Here is a 16981-nt window from a genome sequence, read left to right as displayed (position 1 = left end):
TTCTTCTCTTGTCACGGTCCGTTAAGTTAAAGTTGGTCATGTGACCCGTTACTGTACGTGACATTACGACCCCACATTAAGGATTACGACATTTCTAAATCAACATTTAAAGTTATCGTATCTTAGTTATTTATTTATCTTTTAATGACTGTACGAACAAGGAATAATTATGAATTTATAACACTTCTTACGTGAACAGGTCTCTTCGAAAGTCACACACACTTTAAAAGGAGATGAAATGAAAGCAGGTTGTTTGCGTTTGGAAATGTTCTTGTGACAAAAGGAGGCCAGAAGGAATCCGAGGACTTTGTCTGCTTGCAGGTTGTGTAGTTGTCTGTAGGTGTTTCCTTTTCTCTCTTTGTCTTCTTCCATTCATCTCCACTGACTCTCCGTCTGTTCACTCTTTTGTTGCTGCTTGACGTAATCGAGCTGAATGAATGTTTGAGTTTCTCTTCTCAAAAAAAGAACCGGAGGAAAGTCATTACAGGGTCGAACCGCCTCAACACGGTCTCCTAGGTAACCCCTGTGTGTGTGTGTGTGTGTGTGTGTGTGTGTGTGTGTGTGTGTGTATGTATGTATGTGTGTGTGTGCGTATATATGTGTGTGTGTGTGTGTGTGTGTGTGTGTGTGTCTGTATGTGTGTATGTATGTATGTGTGTGTGTGCGTATATGTGTGTGTGTGTGTGTGTGTGTGTGTGTGTCTGTATGTGTGTATGTATGTGTCTGTGTGTGTGTATATGTATGTGTGTGTGTGCGTATATGTGTGTGTGTGTGTGTGTGTGTGTGTGTGTATATGTATGTGTAGATGTATGCGTGTGTGTATATGTATGTGTAGATGTATGTGTGTGTGTGTATATGTATGTGTAGATGTATGTGTGTGTGTGTGTATGTATGTGTAGATGTATGTGTGTGTGTGTATATGTATGTGTAGATGTATGTGTGTGTGTGTGTGTGTGTGTGTGTGTGTGTGTGTGTGTGTTGACAGTATAGTGGATGCAGTTCTGTGAGCACGGTGACTTTGTGAGGATCCATATGGACACTTTTATCAGAAGAAACAACTCTTCTGGTGGACAAAGAGCCTCTTTCGGTTTAATGACAACACTTTAAAATGTTCTAACCTACAAAGGTCAATCAGTCCCTCCAGTATTTCATTGAGTTGTGATTGTAGCGATCAAAAATGTTTGATTTTGCAGCGGATTTTTTCAAAAATTTTGAAGTAATTTGTGAGTTTTAAGTGAGTGAGTGTGTAAAATTGCAGGAATTTAAAAAATTGAAAGTCGAGCACTACCTGATAAAGTAATAAATCTGTAATCTCTTCCTGTGATAATAATCCTGCTGCACATCACAGACATATTTTAGTTCTAATTTTTTAGGTATTTATTGAACTTAGAGAACCGTGGAGATAAAAGTTCCTAAAAGGTCCTAAAAGTTCCTAAAAGGTCCTAAAAGCTGTGTATGTTTCCAGAACAGACCGTCTGTGACTGGAATCTAGAAACAAGGACTACATCAGCCTTTCAAAATAAGAGCTTTAGATGCTGTTTAATTCATGTTCATTCAACACATAGACCTGCTGGATGAAACAAACAAAGAGACGTCTCTGACAACTGGACGTGTGGAGAAAACTCATTTAACATCCAGTAATATGGAATCACTTCCTTTGATCGCAAACATTTAATCATCATTTTAATGTGAAGAACACATTTCCCACAAACCCCGTCACTTCCTGTTTCTCCTCTTGTTCTGGTTTCCTCCGTGAACAGAGTTTTATTTAGAGATGAAAACAGGAGCAGAGACTTTCTGGTTGGAAATGAGGAGTTATTGTTGTTAATAAAGAGAGTTTAGTTTGAAAAGATTTTCTTTATGTCGTCAATACTTTCAGCTCAGATTCTGATGACCACATTTTTAGCGGAAAAATCGTCAGAATTAAAAGAAATTGCAAAATCCCCCAAATATTGTGGAGTTTTCTTGAATTTGCGTTAATTTTTGCGATCGCAGGATTTCCTGGAGGACCAGTTACGGTAAACCTTCTGCGAGTAAGTGTCACATCTTTTAAGAAGTTTGCTTTAGTTCAAATAAAAGCCAATTTAAAGAAGACGAAACAAATACATGAGACAAAAATGCAAATACTAGCTGGTGAATAATTTTTGCATCAAAACTGTTCATACCGTCAGCGTTGCAAATTTGCGACAGTAAAAAAAAAAATATGATGGATTCAGAATAGTAATTATATCTTTTTTTAAATCAGCATTGCAGGTATGAAGGTATAGATGTACGACTGTAGGTGGAATAATTCAATGCTGTCGTAAACATTTGCTTCTTTTTCTTTTAAACGGACACAGAGATGCTTTAACGTGACGTATCGTAGTGACATCAGCAGCAGCTAAACAGACAGCTGATCTGAGAGGGAGGAGTTTGGTTTGGGAATATTTTTGGGTGATGGTACAGGTGAGGTGTTTTTTTAGGTGGTCTGCACATCCCTCTCACTTGAATGAGAACAGAGTTGAATGGGAGTCTATGGAGCCGGAGGCTTTTTGGAGCCGACCTCTAGTGGCACTCGGTGGTATTGCAGCTGAAGACACTTCTGGATCAGAACCATTTTACAGACCTGAAGCTACGAACTCTTTTATATCCAGTCTGGTTTTATATAGTTTTATATCCAGTCTGTGGGTCGGACCAATACTCACGCGGTGAAATCAGCTCCGGTCAGCACCGGGTTTGTATTCAGAGCTTTCAACTACATTATGACCACCAGTGCTGAACATCCTGTTGAGCTCCTACTCAGTACACCTACAGTGTCTCTGGGCCTGTGTTGTGTTCACCGTCTATCAGGCACACCAGCGCTGTGGTCAGGGGACATCATGCTCCACTCAGTCTCTGTTACGTCAAAGTTCGGGAGAACTCAGGAAATCTGAGTGAACTTTCAAAGCCGTGCAGACATAGAAACAAAAAGACATTTTTATACATAATGTGTAATCATTCAAAAAAAGGGCATTTAAAGAGCATCAGCTTGTTGCAGTTTCCTTACAGACAGAATTATAGTACATCCAGTATTTAAATATATAGCCGTGTTATAATTACACATGATAGGTCGTATGCCTGTGAAAGTATTTCATAACCAAATAAGAATATGAAGAGTAAGTGTCGGGAATGTGCCACAAATAAGAGGACAGAGAGTTGAGAGTGTGTCGGAGCAGTGAGTGATGGACCTCCTCCTTCTCGCTCCGCTGAGCTCCGGCTGCTCATCCAGACAGACAACAACAGCTGGGTGTGTGAGAGACTCCACCGGCCGCCAGCCTCCATCGCAGCGACTGCATGCCTGCGCTCTCCACCGCCAGTTTGCCATCTACTTTTCTGTTTCTGGTAATAAAGTCCTGAACATGCTCAGCGTTAGTTTTTGAGCAATATTACACTGAGGGTGTGTTTTAATGTAATTAAGTCCTGAACGCATCACTGTTGTACCAATAATGACGTTAAAACACCCTCCAGTGTAATATCATGATTATACAACAAGTTAACAACCAAATCAAATATTTAATCTAAAGTGTTTTCATATTGTGGAGCAAAACTTTCGGAACAATGTTTGGAAAAACAGTTGGAAGTTAAACTCTGACTGACAGAAGAACCTCCTGAAATCTGTTGAACTCTGTCTGTGTGTGTGTGTGTGTGTGTGTGTGTGTGTGTGTGTGTGTGTGTGTGTGTGTGTGTGTGTGTGTGTGTGTGTCTGTGTGTGTGTGTGTGTGTGTGTGTGTGTGTGTGTGTGTGTGTGTGTGTGTGTGTGTGTGTGTGTGTGTGTGTGTGTGTGTGTGTGTGAGAGAGAGATGGAAAGTGGAATATGACAACACGGTTCCTCCTGTTGTAGTGATTTTAGGGTGTTTGTGGCTGCAGCACATTCCTCCGACCAGCTCGACAGGTTTCACCTTAATGGGCCTTTATCTGTGCACCTGTGTGTGTGTGTGTGTGTGTGTGTGTGTGTGTGTGTGTGTGTGTGTGTGTGTGTGTGTCTGTGTGTGTGTGTGTGTGTGTGTGTGTCTGTGTGTGTGTGTGTGTGTGTGTGTGTGTGTGTGTATGTGTGTGTGTGTGTGTGTGTGTGTGTATGTGTGTGTGTGTGTGTGTGTGTGTGTGTGTGTGTATGTGTGTGTGTGTGTGTGTGTGCGTGCGTGTGTGTGTGCAGTCTGTTTTGGATGTGTAGCAGAGGAATGTCCTCAGGTCAGAGTGGGTGTGTTTCTTTGTGTGTGTGTGTCGTTGTGTATTTATTGTCTGTGTAAGAGGGTTGAAGGTTTAAAGGTGGAAGCAGGAAACGTTTGTGACTTCAGTTGAACACGGAGCTGTTTGTTCTCTGAAGACAACAGTATTCATGTCATAAAACAACCATATGATGCCCGTGGTGTTTCCCTGATCTGATCCTTTACTGTCCTGCAGAGGTTAAACGCCGTCAGCTCAGAGTGACTTCGGGCCGTGATGATGCAGATGTGAAGTGTTGGTCTTTGAAACGAGGCTCCGTTGCTCCTGAAGTGTTGAAATTGAAAGCTCTTTGGTTTGAATTAAACTCCTCGTTGTGCTGTTTGGTTTCGTTGTGTGTAACCACAGTAAACACGAACAGGATGAGGAGGAGATGAGGAAGAAAGTGATTGGCAGGTAAGATGAGGTTGAAGTCTAGAAGAGCATCTCCAGGAGCCTGAAGGCTGTCCGTCCTCGGCTCGTCTTCATTTCCCACCGGGAGCGTTTATCTCCCGTCCTTGATTTCTGTCGCGGGTAAATGTTGTTAAACGGCTTCTTTTTGTCCGTTGTGTGTTCTTTGTTGTCATTTCCTACTTTGTGCTGCAGCCTGCAGACACAGTTAATACAGCCTGCTGTGATTTAGTCAATAAAAACATGAATCCTCCTGTTTATTCTGTAACTGTTTCACTGAACAGACGGAAACACAAACAGACCGAAGGCCTCATTACTGAGAAATGTCGACGTGATGAGGTCAGCGCGAGAGTCAGCTGATCCGGGCGGATCAGACAGATGCTCATCGAAAGTCGACGCCCCGAGAGGAACAGCTGGTGGCGCTAATTCTCCACTCATTTGCCATTAAACCAAAGAAGAAGAAGGTAGCACAACGAAATGACGTCAACCCTCAATCAGTGTGCGTGTGTGTGTGTGTGTGTGTGTGTGTGTGTGTGTGTGTGTGTGTGTGTGTGTGTCCAGGAAGTCAGTCCAAGTCACAGATTCACGAGTCTGCAGGATCATCACAAACCGAAACACTGCACTGAAGTTATTTCAACTTTTATATCAATTTACAAAAGTAAATACATCCTTCAGAAAGTCACACTGAGCCTCATCATTTTCAGAAAGCTTCATCGCTGCCGTCAGGAATAGATCAACACGTCACTGCACTACAGTTCATACTAACTGATCCAAAAATCCAAACGGACTTGATTCACAGTTTTAAACTGGACGTTTGGTTCTCGTCTCCTGCCAACTGTCAGGCTCTTTTCTACATTTTTATTTCCACATGTAAATCGGACAGTTCGGAGAGGTCATGAATGTGTTTTCCCTTCTGACGAGGCTGCGCTAACAGTTTCCCTCTGTTTCCATTCTTTGTGCTAAGCTAGGCTAACCTTGCCCTCCACCTGACTGATACCAGAAATAAACAGTCAGTGGACAGTCATCCAAATGGACCTGTTTAACTACCTTGTGTGTGTGTGTGTGTGTGTGTGTTTGTGTGTGTGTGTGTGTGTGTGTGTGTGATTCACCGGCCCACATATTAAAAGAGAAAGTCACTTTCTTTGTTCCCTTTGTCCGAACAACAAAAGGACACACAAGAATACACAAACTGTCCACAATCTTATGACCTTTGAACTTTGACCTCCTCACTGTTATTAATACCACAACTGACCCTGACCTTTGACCTGCAGCGTACTGACCACGCCCCGTCAGCCGCTATGGTGAAGAGCGTTTGAATTATAAATGACTAAATAGTGACTGTGATGTCATCAGAAGAGGGAGGAGTCATGCAGACTGTCCTGTTTGACCTGACGGCTTATTATGGTAGTCATGTGGTGATTCTCCAGGTGTGGTTGTAGATCAGTGACCTGGTTTATTTAAATTTTTTGAAGATCCATCTGGAGACCGTCTGTTTACCTCACGGTGGATCTGATTGGAAACCTGACGATACTACGTCCCGCCCACCGATAGCTGTAACCTGACTGCACCACAGGCCTGTCAATCAAACAGACACGCCCCCAAAAACAGGTCTTCTTGAATCTTCTTTTCTAATGAATGAGGGATTATTTTCAGATGGACCTCCAGAAAACTAATAAGAAGGAGTGACTTTAGCTAACAACACCGAGATAACTGATGGACACATTTTATTCACTTTGGATTTGATGAGAGAAGTTGAATGGGAGTCTATGGAGCCGGAGGCTTTTTGGAGCCGACCTCTAGTGGCACTCGGTGGTATTGCAGCTTAAGACACTTCTGGATCAGAACCATTTTACAGACCTGAAGCTACGAACACTTTTACATCTAGTCTGGGAGAGCATGAATTTCAGTCGGGTAGTTTTGTCTCAAATAACTCACTGCATGTCTGCCACCTTTATTATTGTCATCTTACTAAAAATTATGTGTTTTTCACTTGGTGAAAAATAAACACTTTGTGTGGACGTGTGCAGGTTTTATTTGTAGCAGCTTCCTCAGTAGTCACAGTTAGATAACAGGTTTGTGTTTCCTTCCTTTCTCCTTTGGAGCCATGATGGTGAACTTTGAGGAGCTCCATACTGTTATTTCATCATTAGCTCATCGTATGCGGCATGTTTCCGTACTTGTTAGTATGAACGCACTGTTACACACTAATTGAGACAGACTCTTCCCTTCTCTGAAAGGCTTTTATTGTGAAAAGTGGAGGAAGTGTCAAGTTTTGTTGACAGTCACTTAACAGAAATCAAAAAGCCCAGCGAAGAAGAAGGGATGGAAATAATTTGTGAATGAAAAGTGGTGAGAATGATACGACTCAGCTAATTCCACCTCTTGGTATGGTATGGTATTTACTTTATTAATCCCCGAGGGGAAATTTTTTCAACTGTCTCTTCTAACTGTTTATTACCCAGCATGCATCAGGGACCGGCTTTGGTTTGTTCTGACTCAGTCCTCATTTAATTGTCCGCTTTTATCTGAGAATGTATTTCATCCTCATGTGGAAGAGGATTTGCTGTGTGTGTTATTATATATGAATGAGTGTAGAAACATCTGGCAGGAGCTCTTCACAATAACGTTTTTACTTTACCTGTCTCTCTCCGCAGGGAGTTTGATCCCGGATACATCGAGGAGTCCGTGACTTCACCTGCCTCCCTCCCTGCTCTTCCTCTTCCTCCTCCTCCTCCTCCTTTTCCTCCTCCTCCTCTTTCTTTTCCACCACCGCCTCCACAACAACCAACGCTCCCGTCATCCAATGAAAGCCGACCATGTTCAGCAGTTCAACTGCGCATCAGAAACAGGTATGAGACGGTTGAGTCCCTCCTGCATCGCAGTCAGAACCAGAACCAGAACCAGAGTCAGAACCAGAACCAGAACCAGAGTCAGAACCAGAACCAGAACCAGAGTCAGAGTCAGAACCAGAACCAGAACCAGAGTCAGAACCAGAACCAGAACCAGAGTCAGAGTCAGAGTCAGAACCAGAACCAGAACCAGAATCAGTGCACACATCCATCCAACAGCAGTTGTCCGGTCCTTTCTCAGCAACACGTTGGACCATCAGGCCAGTGAAGCTTTGGATGTTTTAGTAGTCAGAGAAACCGTCTATATTTAAATGATTTAAAGAGTCGGGTTCAGTTTGATCTGATGTTTGTCTGACTAGTGTGCTTCCTGTAACCCAGCCTTCACCCCGAGTCCATCCGTCCGGTTCTGTCCTGACTGCCGGTACAAAGTGAAGGTTGATCTCATCTGTTCGGTCCTGCTGGATTTGGATTTGGGCTCATTTAGACCGCAGCTGCTGAACTTGGTATCTGCAGCAGTGTTTTGTTCACCGAACACATGAACACATTAAAAGTCTCTTCTGTTGTAGTACATGACGCTGACCTCTTGCTGCTTGTATGTAGGATCCAGATGTGAAGCAGCAGCTGCTGAGGACGCTCACCTTCCTCTAGCATGGAGATTTATTTTTAAGATGACACATTAAAAACTCAGCCAGAGATGAAACATCCAACCAGCTCTGAGCTGTCCGGTTACATCTGATGAAGTCCAGTGAGGTTGTTGTTGTTGTTGTTGTCTGATGGTTTTTGGCTGCATTTGTCTTTTACTGCAACAGGACATGTGAGCACTGTTGGGAATCACATACTATTTATTTGTACTTTCAGTACATACTGCAGCTCCCTTTAAAAAGTACGTCCTGTTGCATGTAGTATGTAAACAACTGGGACGTAATACTTCATCATAGAAATGCACGTTGAACTTTGACCCCCGACATTTGAAGTAAAAAGAGAAAGGAATGAGTACGCTTCTTTTTAACGCCTCTTCTTCTCCTCCTTCTTCCTTTTGTGGGCGGAGCTTTAGCGCCACCACTGTTGATGTGACCTATCTTCTGCTGCAGAGGATTGTGGGTAACATCCAGAGTATCACGCTGAGCTGCAGACTGCAGAATACGACCGGATGTAGTGGAACATCCTGGTACTTTGTGGCATCTCATGTTGAAAATATTGAGACATATTAAATATTTTACTGGCGTACTAAATAGTATGTTAATATGGATACTGGGACGCAGGGCATCTTTTGAAAGAATCCTTTTGGATTTGTAAACACCAACATTTAAAATTATACTCTGCAATTTGATTTCATATTTTTTCTCAGTAACTGTAACTGATAATAAATACATTTATTTTGTACTTTAATTGCAAACACGTTGCATGATACACGGGAGTCGTTCCTTCCCGACACGTCATGTTAGCCAAGCAAGAACGAAACCCTCGACAGCCGTAGCAACAGTAACTAAGGGGCGAGACTTAGAAGATGTTCAGTGTGTTGTTATACATCAGGAGCGTTTTTAAACCAGAGACATTAAGAAGAGGAAAGAAGACGGCGCGTGTGTCTGTGGTTGCAGTCTTTCTGTCTCTGACGGGGATTTCCCGTCCGGCATTTGATGACAGTTGTTTTCAGCGTCCGTAAGTTCTCTTTATTTTTCTGAACGTCGGTCGGTCGGACGCCCGGCGGGTTCAAACAGGAAGTGATGTCGGATGAGTGACGGGCTCGCTACTGTCAGCTGAGGAGGTCTCTGCTCGTGGTGCGAGGATTTCCTGTCTGCGCTTCCTCTGTGTGTTTGATTTGTCGCTGAGGGGACAAACCGTTATCAACAGGAAAACAAAAGTGGTTTGCATGGAGTTGCCATGGTAACCAGCTACTAGCATTTTCTGCATCTTCATCAGCTGCATCACTGAAGCTCTGTACAACTTTACTTTTTTTTAAGACAACGTGATCTTTAAATGAGGTTGTCTGACTGTTGTTCATCTCATCATGTTCACGTCATGTGCATCATTTTGTTCGTGTTTTTTTCTGGAAATTCAACCTTTGTGACCAAAACAACTTCTAACAAAGTGAGATTGAACTGAAGAGACTAAAACCAGGTTGAAGTGCCTCATCTGTCCCACTGACCCAGATTTACTCGGCCTACCTTTCTGACACTGATCCAGTGTCTTCAGGGGTTTGCGTTGCTGTTGAACTATAATGTTTAATATTTACTTCCCTTGATGGTGAAAACTTGGAGGTTTTGGCGCAACAAAGTTTAACACTAACAATCTTAATATTGTAGGAAACACTCCTCTGCAGAGGTCTCGTCCAGCAGCAACCTTTAAACCTGCTGTTTTTAGCATGTATTACTGTGTTTAATATGTTCTGGCAAACAGACAGTTACTGATTTACACGTCCTGCAGCCATTCAGCAGCATTATCATCAGATTGGAGGGTATGTGTCCACCTGATCAATGTCAGTCCAATATCGTTTATATTATAGTCCATCTTTATTTTATTTTTGTATATTTAAAAAAAAAAATTCCTTTTGTTCTGTTCTTTTTTTTTTTATTGTATGCGTATTTGTAATTTCTTTCTTTCTGTGTACTTATCTTTTTCTTACCTGTATTGTTACGCTGCTGTGACAACTACATTTCCCCACTGTGGTATTAATAAAGTCTTATTTTATCTTATCTTATCTTTCCTTTCAGCTCTTTTTTTGTTCTCCACCAACTACTGTTCTCAGAACTATTGCTACTTAGCAGATCAATATTTTTTTTAGTGTATCAGCTGGTGACTTTGTGCTGTTTGGTCCTGGGCAGATGGAGTACGGTGAAAACAGCTCCCTCATGTGGCCAAAAATGAGACCGATGAGAGCCGAGAGAATCAACCAAAGCATTAAAGTTTGCAGGCCCACAATCCAAAACAATGAGCTTACGTACCAAAATGCTAAAATGTAGTCGGGTCGTAACTCACGGAAAGTGACCTCTTTCAAGTAAACGTGTATTTGAGCTTTTTCGTATAAATATTTATTAGAGCAGCGAGTTCACTAAGGGCAACCAAGAAGAAGAATTGTAATCAAGCGGCGTTATGTTTCCTAGAAAATGTATTTGCTATTGAAAAGTAGCTGGACACACACACACACACACACACACACACATACACACACACACACACACACACACACACACACACACACACAGAGTCTATAAATACTGACATTTGGCTGCAGCCAGTTTCATCCTAATATGGAGGTCAGGCCCAGGACGTGTGTGTGTGTGTGTGTGTGTGTGTGTGTGTGTGTGTGTTTGTTTGCGTGTGTTTATGTTCTAATGTGGACTTAAACCTGAATGCACATCAACGTGTGTGTGTGTAAAGAACATCGCAGCCTCAAAGGGGCGCTAACGTGACTAAAACAGTAGTTGAAATATGTTGAGACACATGTGTAATGCTCTTATTGTGAAAGGCTGACACACCAGCTTCCTGCAGTTTCAAAGTCAGCTGAGTGTCCGTGAACAACAACGGGTTTTCTGTGATTAAAATGTCCTCAACCGTTGGTCTCATAGATTCACATAAACAGGCAGAGTGACTCCATTCTCCCACAATTCCCTGGGCTCTGGGGGGTTATCAGATACTGCTGAGTGGAGGGGGGGCGAGGCAATGCCTGTCTTCTATTGGTCATCCAAAAACAGGAAGTGGGCCATCAGAGCCCCATGAGGCTGGGTGGTAATCTGGAGAGGACAGAAAGACTGATTTATAAACACAGCTTCTTTCACTCCACCTGCTCCTCTCTCTTCTCCTCCATCTCTCCTACCATCTTTCCTTTCCTTCTTCTCCTTCCTTTCCTTCTTCTCTCCTACCATCTTTCCTTCCTCTCCTTTCCACTTCACTCCTCTTTCCTCTTCAGATGTTTCTTTAGTTGAATCACCACATTTTTCTGAAACGACATCATCGCATCGCTGTGCAAAGTACACGCACACTACTGCAATACAAGCAAACTCCCTTCCACACACACACACACACACACACACACACACACACACACACACACACACACACATAGGACAAACAGTGCCGCCTGGTCAGTCCCTGTATTAACCTGTCAATCAATTGGAGGCTTCGCTGCAGCGTCCAGTCATGTTTAGACTTTTGGTTTGTGGACTCTGTTGTTTATCACGTTTAGGAAAGTGTTCTCCATCAGTTATCTCGGTGTTGTTAGCTAAAGTCACTCCTTCTTATTAGTTTTCTGGAGGTCCATCTGAAAATAATCCCTCATTCATTAGAAAAGAAGATTCAAGAACACCTGTTTTTGGGGGCGTGTCTGTTTGACTGACAGGCCAAGAAAGAGTGACTTTAGCTAACAACACCGAGATAACTGATGGACACATTTGATTCACTTTGGATTTGATGAGAGAAGTTGAATGGGAGTCTATGGAGCCGGAGGCTTTTTGGAGCCGACCTCTAGTGGCACTCGCTGGTATTGCAGCTTAATGCTCTTCCGCATCGGAACCATTTTTCAGCGTCAAGCTACAAACTCTTTTACATCCAGTCTGTGATTTTAACTAACACCTGCCAGCCAATCAGAGACTAGTAGCAGAAGTAATAGAAGTACATCAAACACACATACACACTGTTTCACTCGTATGTTTTGACACACTAAAAACACACACACAGTTAATGTGTGTTCTTTGGATCCACACTTTTTGCCACTTCTCTCTCCAACTTTGGTTCCCGGGCAGATCAGAAAGATGATTATTGTGGACTAGAGCAGTTTCCCACGGCAACAGATAAGGTCCTTGTTCAGACAGACACACCCTGTATACACAAACACACACAAAGTTTGTGCAGCTATCCTTGTGAGGATAAATTGCATTGACTTCCTATTATTTTGGCCGCCTTCACCCAAACTGACCGATGCCCGACCCCGACCTGAACCAGGACCTCAGAAATGAGGCTTTCCCTCAGTCAGACCGGGCTTTGAACCCGGTGATGATTATTGTTGATGCTTTTATTTGCTGTCAGTATCCTGCAGAACAATGTGCTGCGTTGTTGACCGGAGATTATTTTAAACATACACAAAGACACACAGAGAACTGGGTGACAGTGATTAGTGGTTTATATAGTTATTATCTGTAATTGATGAGGTGTGTTCATGTTTCAGCAACCTGAATGTAACACGGCGACATTTTTGTGTGAGTGTGTGTGGGTTCTTATTTAACTGAGATATTGGCCAGTCCCTGCAAGTTTTTTTGTGATTGTTGCATTCAAAAATCCAAAATGTTTGATTTTGCATCGGATTTTCTTAAAAATGTTGATGTAATTTGTGGAGTTTAAAATGTGTTTTTAGAGTAAAATTGTGTGAATTAGAAAAAAATGCAAGTCAAAACAGAAAAATTTAATTTAATTTTTTTTACCACTACTTGATCAAGTAATAAATGTGTAATCAATCACTTCCTGTGATAATAATCCTGCTGCACATCACAGAAATATTTTAGTTCTGGTCTTTTTTTATGTATTTATTGAACTTAGAGAACCGTGGAGATAAAAGCTCCTAAAAGCTCCTAAAAGCTGCGTATGTTTCCAGAACAGACCGTCTGTGACTGGAATATAGTAACAAGGACTACATCAGCTGTCAAAATAAGAGCTTTAGATGCTGTTTAATTCATGTTTATTCAACACATAGACCTGCTGGATGCGATATTCCCATGACAGCCTCCTGCTGGAGGGCTGGGAAGAGCTTTCACTCAGCTGAGTACCTTTAGATTTAACTTCCTACAGCTCCACTTGTTTCTGATGTGAGAGGTCGGTCACAAACTACTGTAGACCGAAGGGTCCCAGGAACTCACCTCAAGCCTTTGATGAGGTTTGAGGGGTCCAAGAAATGGAGGCTTAATGATTCATACGGAAACTGCAGGATTTCCTGGAGGATAAATGGAGACACTGAATTGGTACCAGATCAATGTGTGCGTGTGCCATTAGTTATGACGAACAGTGATGTCATCAACCATCAGTGATGTCATCGTTGGTTTGTGAACGTTATGAATCCTCAAGTTCAGATTCTGTCCATCACCATCTTGTTAGTTCGGAGCGGTTTGGAGCAGGAAGTGACCATATTTGGACGAGCTGGGGGAGGAGCCAGCGGTGGATCTGACCGATCTGATCGGAAACCTGACGATACTACGTCCCGCCCACCGATAGCTGTAACCTGACTGCACCACAGGCCTGTCAATCAAACAGACACGCCCCCAAAAACAGGTCTTCTTGAATCTTCTTTTCTAATGAATGAGGGATTATTTTCAGATGGACCTCCAGAAAACTAATAAGAAGGAGTGACTTTAGCTAACAACACCGAGATAACTGATGGACACATTTTATTCACTTTGGATTTGATGAGAGAAGTTGAATGGGAGTCTATGGAGCCGGAGGCTTTTTGGAGCCGACCTCTAGTGGCACTCGCTGGTATCGCAGCTGAAGACACTTCTGGATCAGAACCATTTTACAGACCTGAAGCTACGAACACTTTTATATCCAGTCTGTGGTTGTGACCTACATAGACAGCAGCAGTCAGGGGAACACCAAAGTCAGTAGGATTCATCGTCTGGGAAACATTCATGACTGTAATCTCAGTCATACGATAGTTGCAGAGTTTCTGTTCTGGACTAAAGTGGGAGAGCGACCTGCTCGCAGGTTAAAACGGTTGTCAGCTAATTTCACTTGATGACTCACTTCACTAATATGTAACATGGCTCTAATCAGTGATCCCTAATCAGAATCAGCGTGTCTTCCTGTGTTCTTGGACTCCGGTCCTTCTCACAGTGATAATCTAACAGTCAATAATAATCAGGTCATTGTTTGGACCACATGCTGCATCATGAGACGTCTTCCTGCCCGCGGCTGCAAAATCCATTTCTGCTGCTTCTCAACAACTCTCTCTCTCTGCTTCTGTTTATCTGTCCTCCCTCCTCCTCCTCCTCTTCCTCCTCCACCCTCCTCTACCTCCTCCTCCTCACCCTCCTCTACCTCACCTTTACACTTGTTATTGCTTGCGTCCTAAAGTGTAAAACAGGAGCGTTCTTCCTCCCTTTCTTTATCTGTCCCGGTATTTCCCTTCTTCTTCCATCTCTCTATCAGTCCTGTCGCGGCTTCATTCCTCAGCATCCCCACCCAGACTTATCTGCCTCCATCCTCCCTCCCTTTCTTTCTTGCTACTGGCCCCCCCTCCTTCTCTCTCTTCCCTCCTCCCTCCTCCCTCCTCTCTCCTCCCTCCTCTCTCCTCCCTCCTCCCTCCATCTCACACACCACATCAACAGCCACCGTCCAGACTGAGCCGTGCCGAGGATGTTTACTTCATGCTTTTATCGTATGACAGCCTAATGACGCTTAATTGCTTCATTTGCTTAACGAGCTGGGGGCCGGGGGGCCAACACATCACGACTCGACCCGGCCCGGCCCGCCGGCCGCACACTGGAGCTGCAGCCAAGAGGCAGACCTGACCAGATCGGGAGAGGAGGGAGATTTCACTGGATGGATAAATCCAGGAATTTGGTGGCAGTGTTGGAACTTTTTTTTTGGACTGAAAAGAGGATTTAATTTGTAGATTGGAGAGGAAAGCAAGGTTTTTAGATTAACAGGTGAAAGTACAGAGAAAGGTGTGACAGAAGAAGTAAAGATATCAGTGCTCGACAAAGGTGGAGGAAGTTTTATAAAACATGTACGAGAGAAGTTAAGAAGAGGAAAACAAGTTTTCTTCATGTTCTCTCGAAGAAACACAGAAGAGTGAAGACATGAAATCTTCAAGGACTCTGTAACAGAAGACACCAGAAAAGTAGAGAAGGGCCGAAGAGAGAGTCGTCGACACGATACCGGATTAAAGGGGACTTTCAATCGAGGGCGATGGAGCTGCTGGAAGCGTTTTATCGCAGGAAGCTCCGGAAGAAGCAGAAGAAACCGGAGTTGGGCCGCTCGGACGGGGCGATGTGTCGGTCGCCGTCGGAGACCAGCGTCAACGGCCTGGCGACCGGCCTCATCTCCAAAGTCCTCAGGTTCACCTCCAGGTAAAACACGGGACGGGTGGTTCATCCAGGCAGAGAGAGACAATCATTCAGGAGAAGAAACCAGATTTAAGTTTGTTTAAGATTTCTACTTGAAGTAAACGAGTTAACATGGAGTCGTTGCTTTCATAGTTTCGACTGAGATTGAACTGCGTTGCTTTGACTTTCAAAGGACTTTTGTCAACGAGCATCTCTGCAACGTGGACGTGGAGTTGGAAACCCGTCGTCGTGAGTCGTACGCAGCCGTCGCAACGTGAACCGAATGAGAGAAAAAGACGTGGAGTTTGAATTTGAGGCATAAAACAGATTAAAGTGGTATTGAAACAAGAGGCTGAATATCTGCAGAGCAGCGGTGATAAAGCGTTGAGGTATTCCAGCCACGTCCTGTCATTACCCAGGTTCCTGTGCTTCAGATGCACGCCGGCCTTCATGTCTCCGTCTCCTACTTAGTCCGATAACATCACTTCCTGTTTATCTCTGTGGATAAATACATCGCGGTAGGATTTGTCAAATATGACGAGGATCACGGGGGATTATTGTAGCTGTTGTTATCCTAACTGGTTAGATAACACATTTATAAGATCATGATGGCCACGTCATAACGATTAATACTCCGAACAAGAACCATGAAATCATGTTTCTGACCAAATATTGACTTTTTCATGTACAGCATCAGAGATAGATAAAGATGGTGTTACGTAAAGTAAGGCGACGAACCGAGAGTCCAGAAAAACAACAAAATAGATCTTTGGACTTTCATGTGGTGCGTTCAGTGTTCAGGCTTCAGTTTATAATTTGAACAGCCGCATATCTGTTTCCTCTTTTTTTGAAAATGTTAATCACACAGCAGACTTGAATAACGTAAAAAAAAATGACTTAATGTATATATATAGGGATGCACAGAGCAGCAGGAAGATCAAACCCTGATGAGGAACTGGTCCAATCGTCCTCAGTTCCTGAGGTCCACTGGTGTTTGAGCAGCGTTCTGCTGCGTCTGTGATGGTTTTCACTCCTGAAACTTGATCAGAGAGCGAACATCAAAGTTTGTGAAACATTTCTGGGGAACAGAGAGACGTCTCAGGGAGACCAATCAGGTGAGGAGGAGCGGCGAGGAGCTACGATGGTGTTGTCGTGTTGGAGAACCCTGTTACCGTGGCGACCCAGTTTGGGTCCTTAGAAGTGAGCGTTTGTCCTCGGACGCCTCAGAAGGTCCAGCAGAGCTCCGTGGTTTCACTCCGACCCTCAAAGAAAACCAGCTGGTTCTCCTGATGCTCTTCTGCCAGCGTTGGACGGAGACGTCCTGAACGTCTCTAAGGACACGTCTCCAGGATCGTGTCTTCGTGGTCTCTGGACCTCCTGAAGCGTCGCCAGATTCTCCGTTGATGGTTTCCAGAGTTTGATAGTAAATGTGACGTGTTCCCTCTGGTCATGTTCACGGAGAAATCAGAACCA

General features: G+C 43.5%; 1 protein-coding gene across 1 annotated transcript in view; it reads left to right on the top strand.

The window, feature by feature from the left end:
• Positions 1–16981, top strand: part of shroom3 (shroom family member 3) — a 63015-nt gene that overhangs the window by 18606 nt on the left and 27428 nt on the right. The window contains exon 3 of the mRNA XM_069169009.1: positions 7284–7478. Coding sequence (XP_069025110.1) covers positions 7284–7478 — 195 coding nt within the window. The remainder of the gene's footprint in view (positions 1–7283; positions 7479–16981) is intronic.

Source organism: Embiotoca jacksoni, unplaced genomic scaffold (genome assembly GCF_022577435.1).
Source record: "Embiotoca jacksoni isolate LCO1_2020_lvr unplaced genomic scaffold, fEmbJac1.0.p SCAF_42, whole genome shotgun sequence".
NCBI lineage: Eukaryota > Metazoa > Chordata > Actinopteri > Embiotocidae > Embiotoca > Embiotoca jacksoni.
Note: the sequence above shows the minus strand (reverse complement) of the source record. Positions and strands in the feature narration are given on the sequence as shown.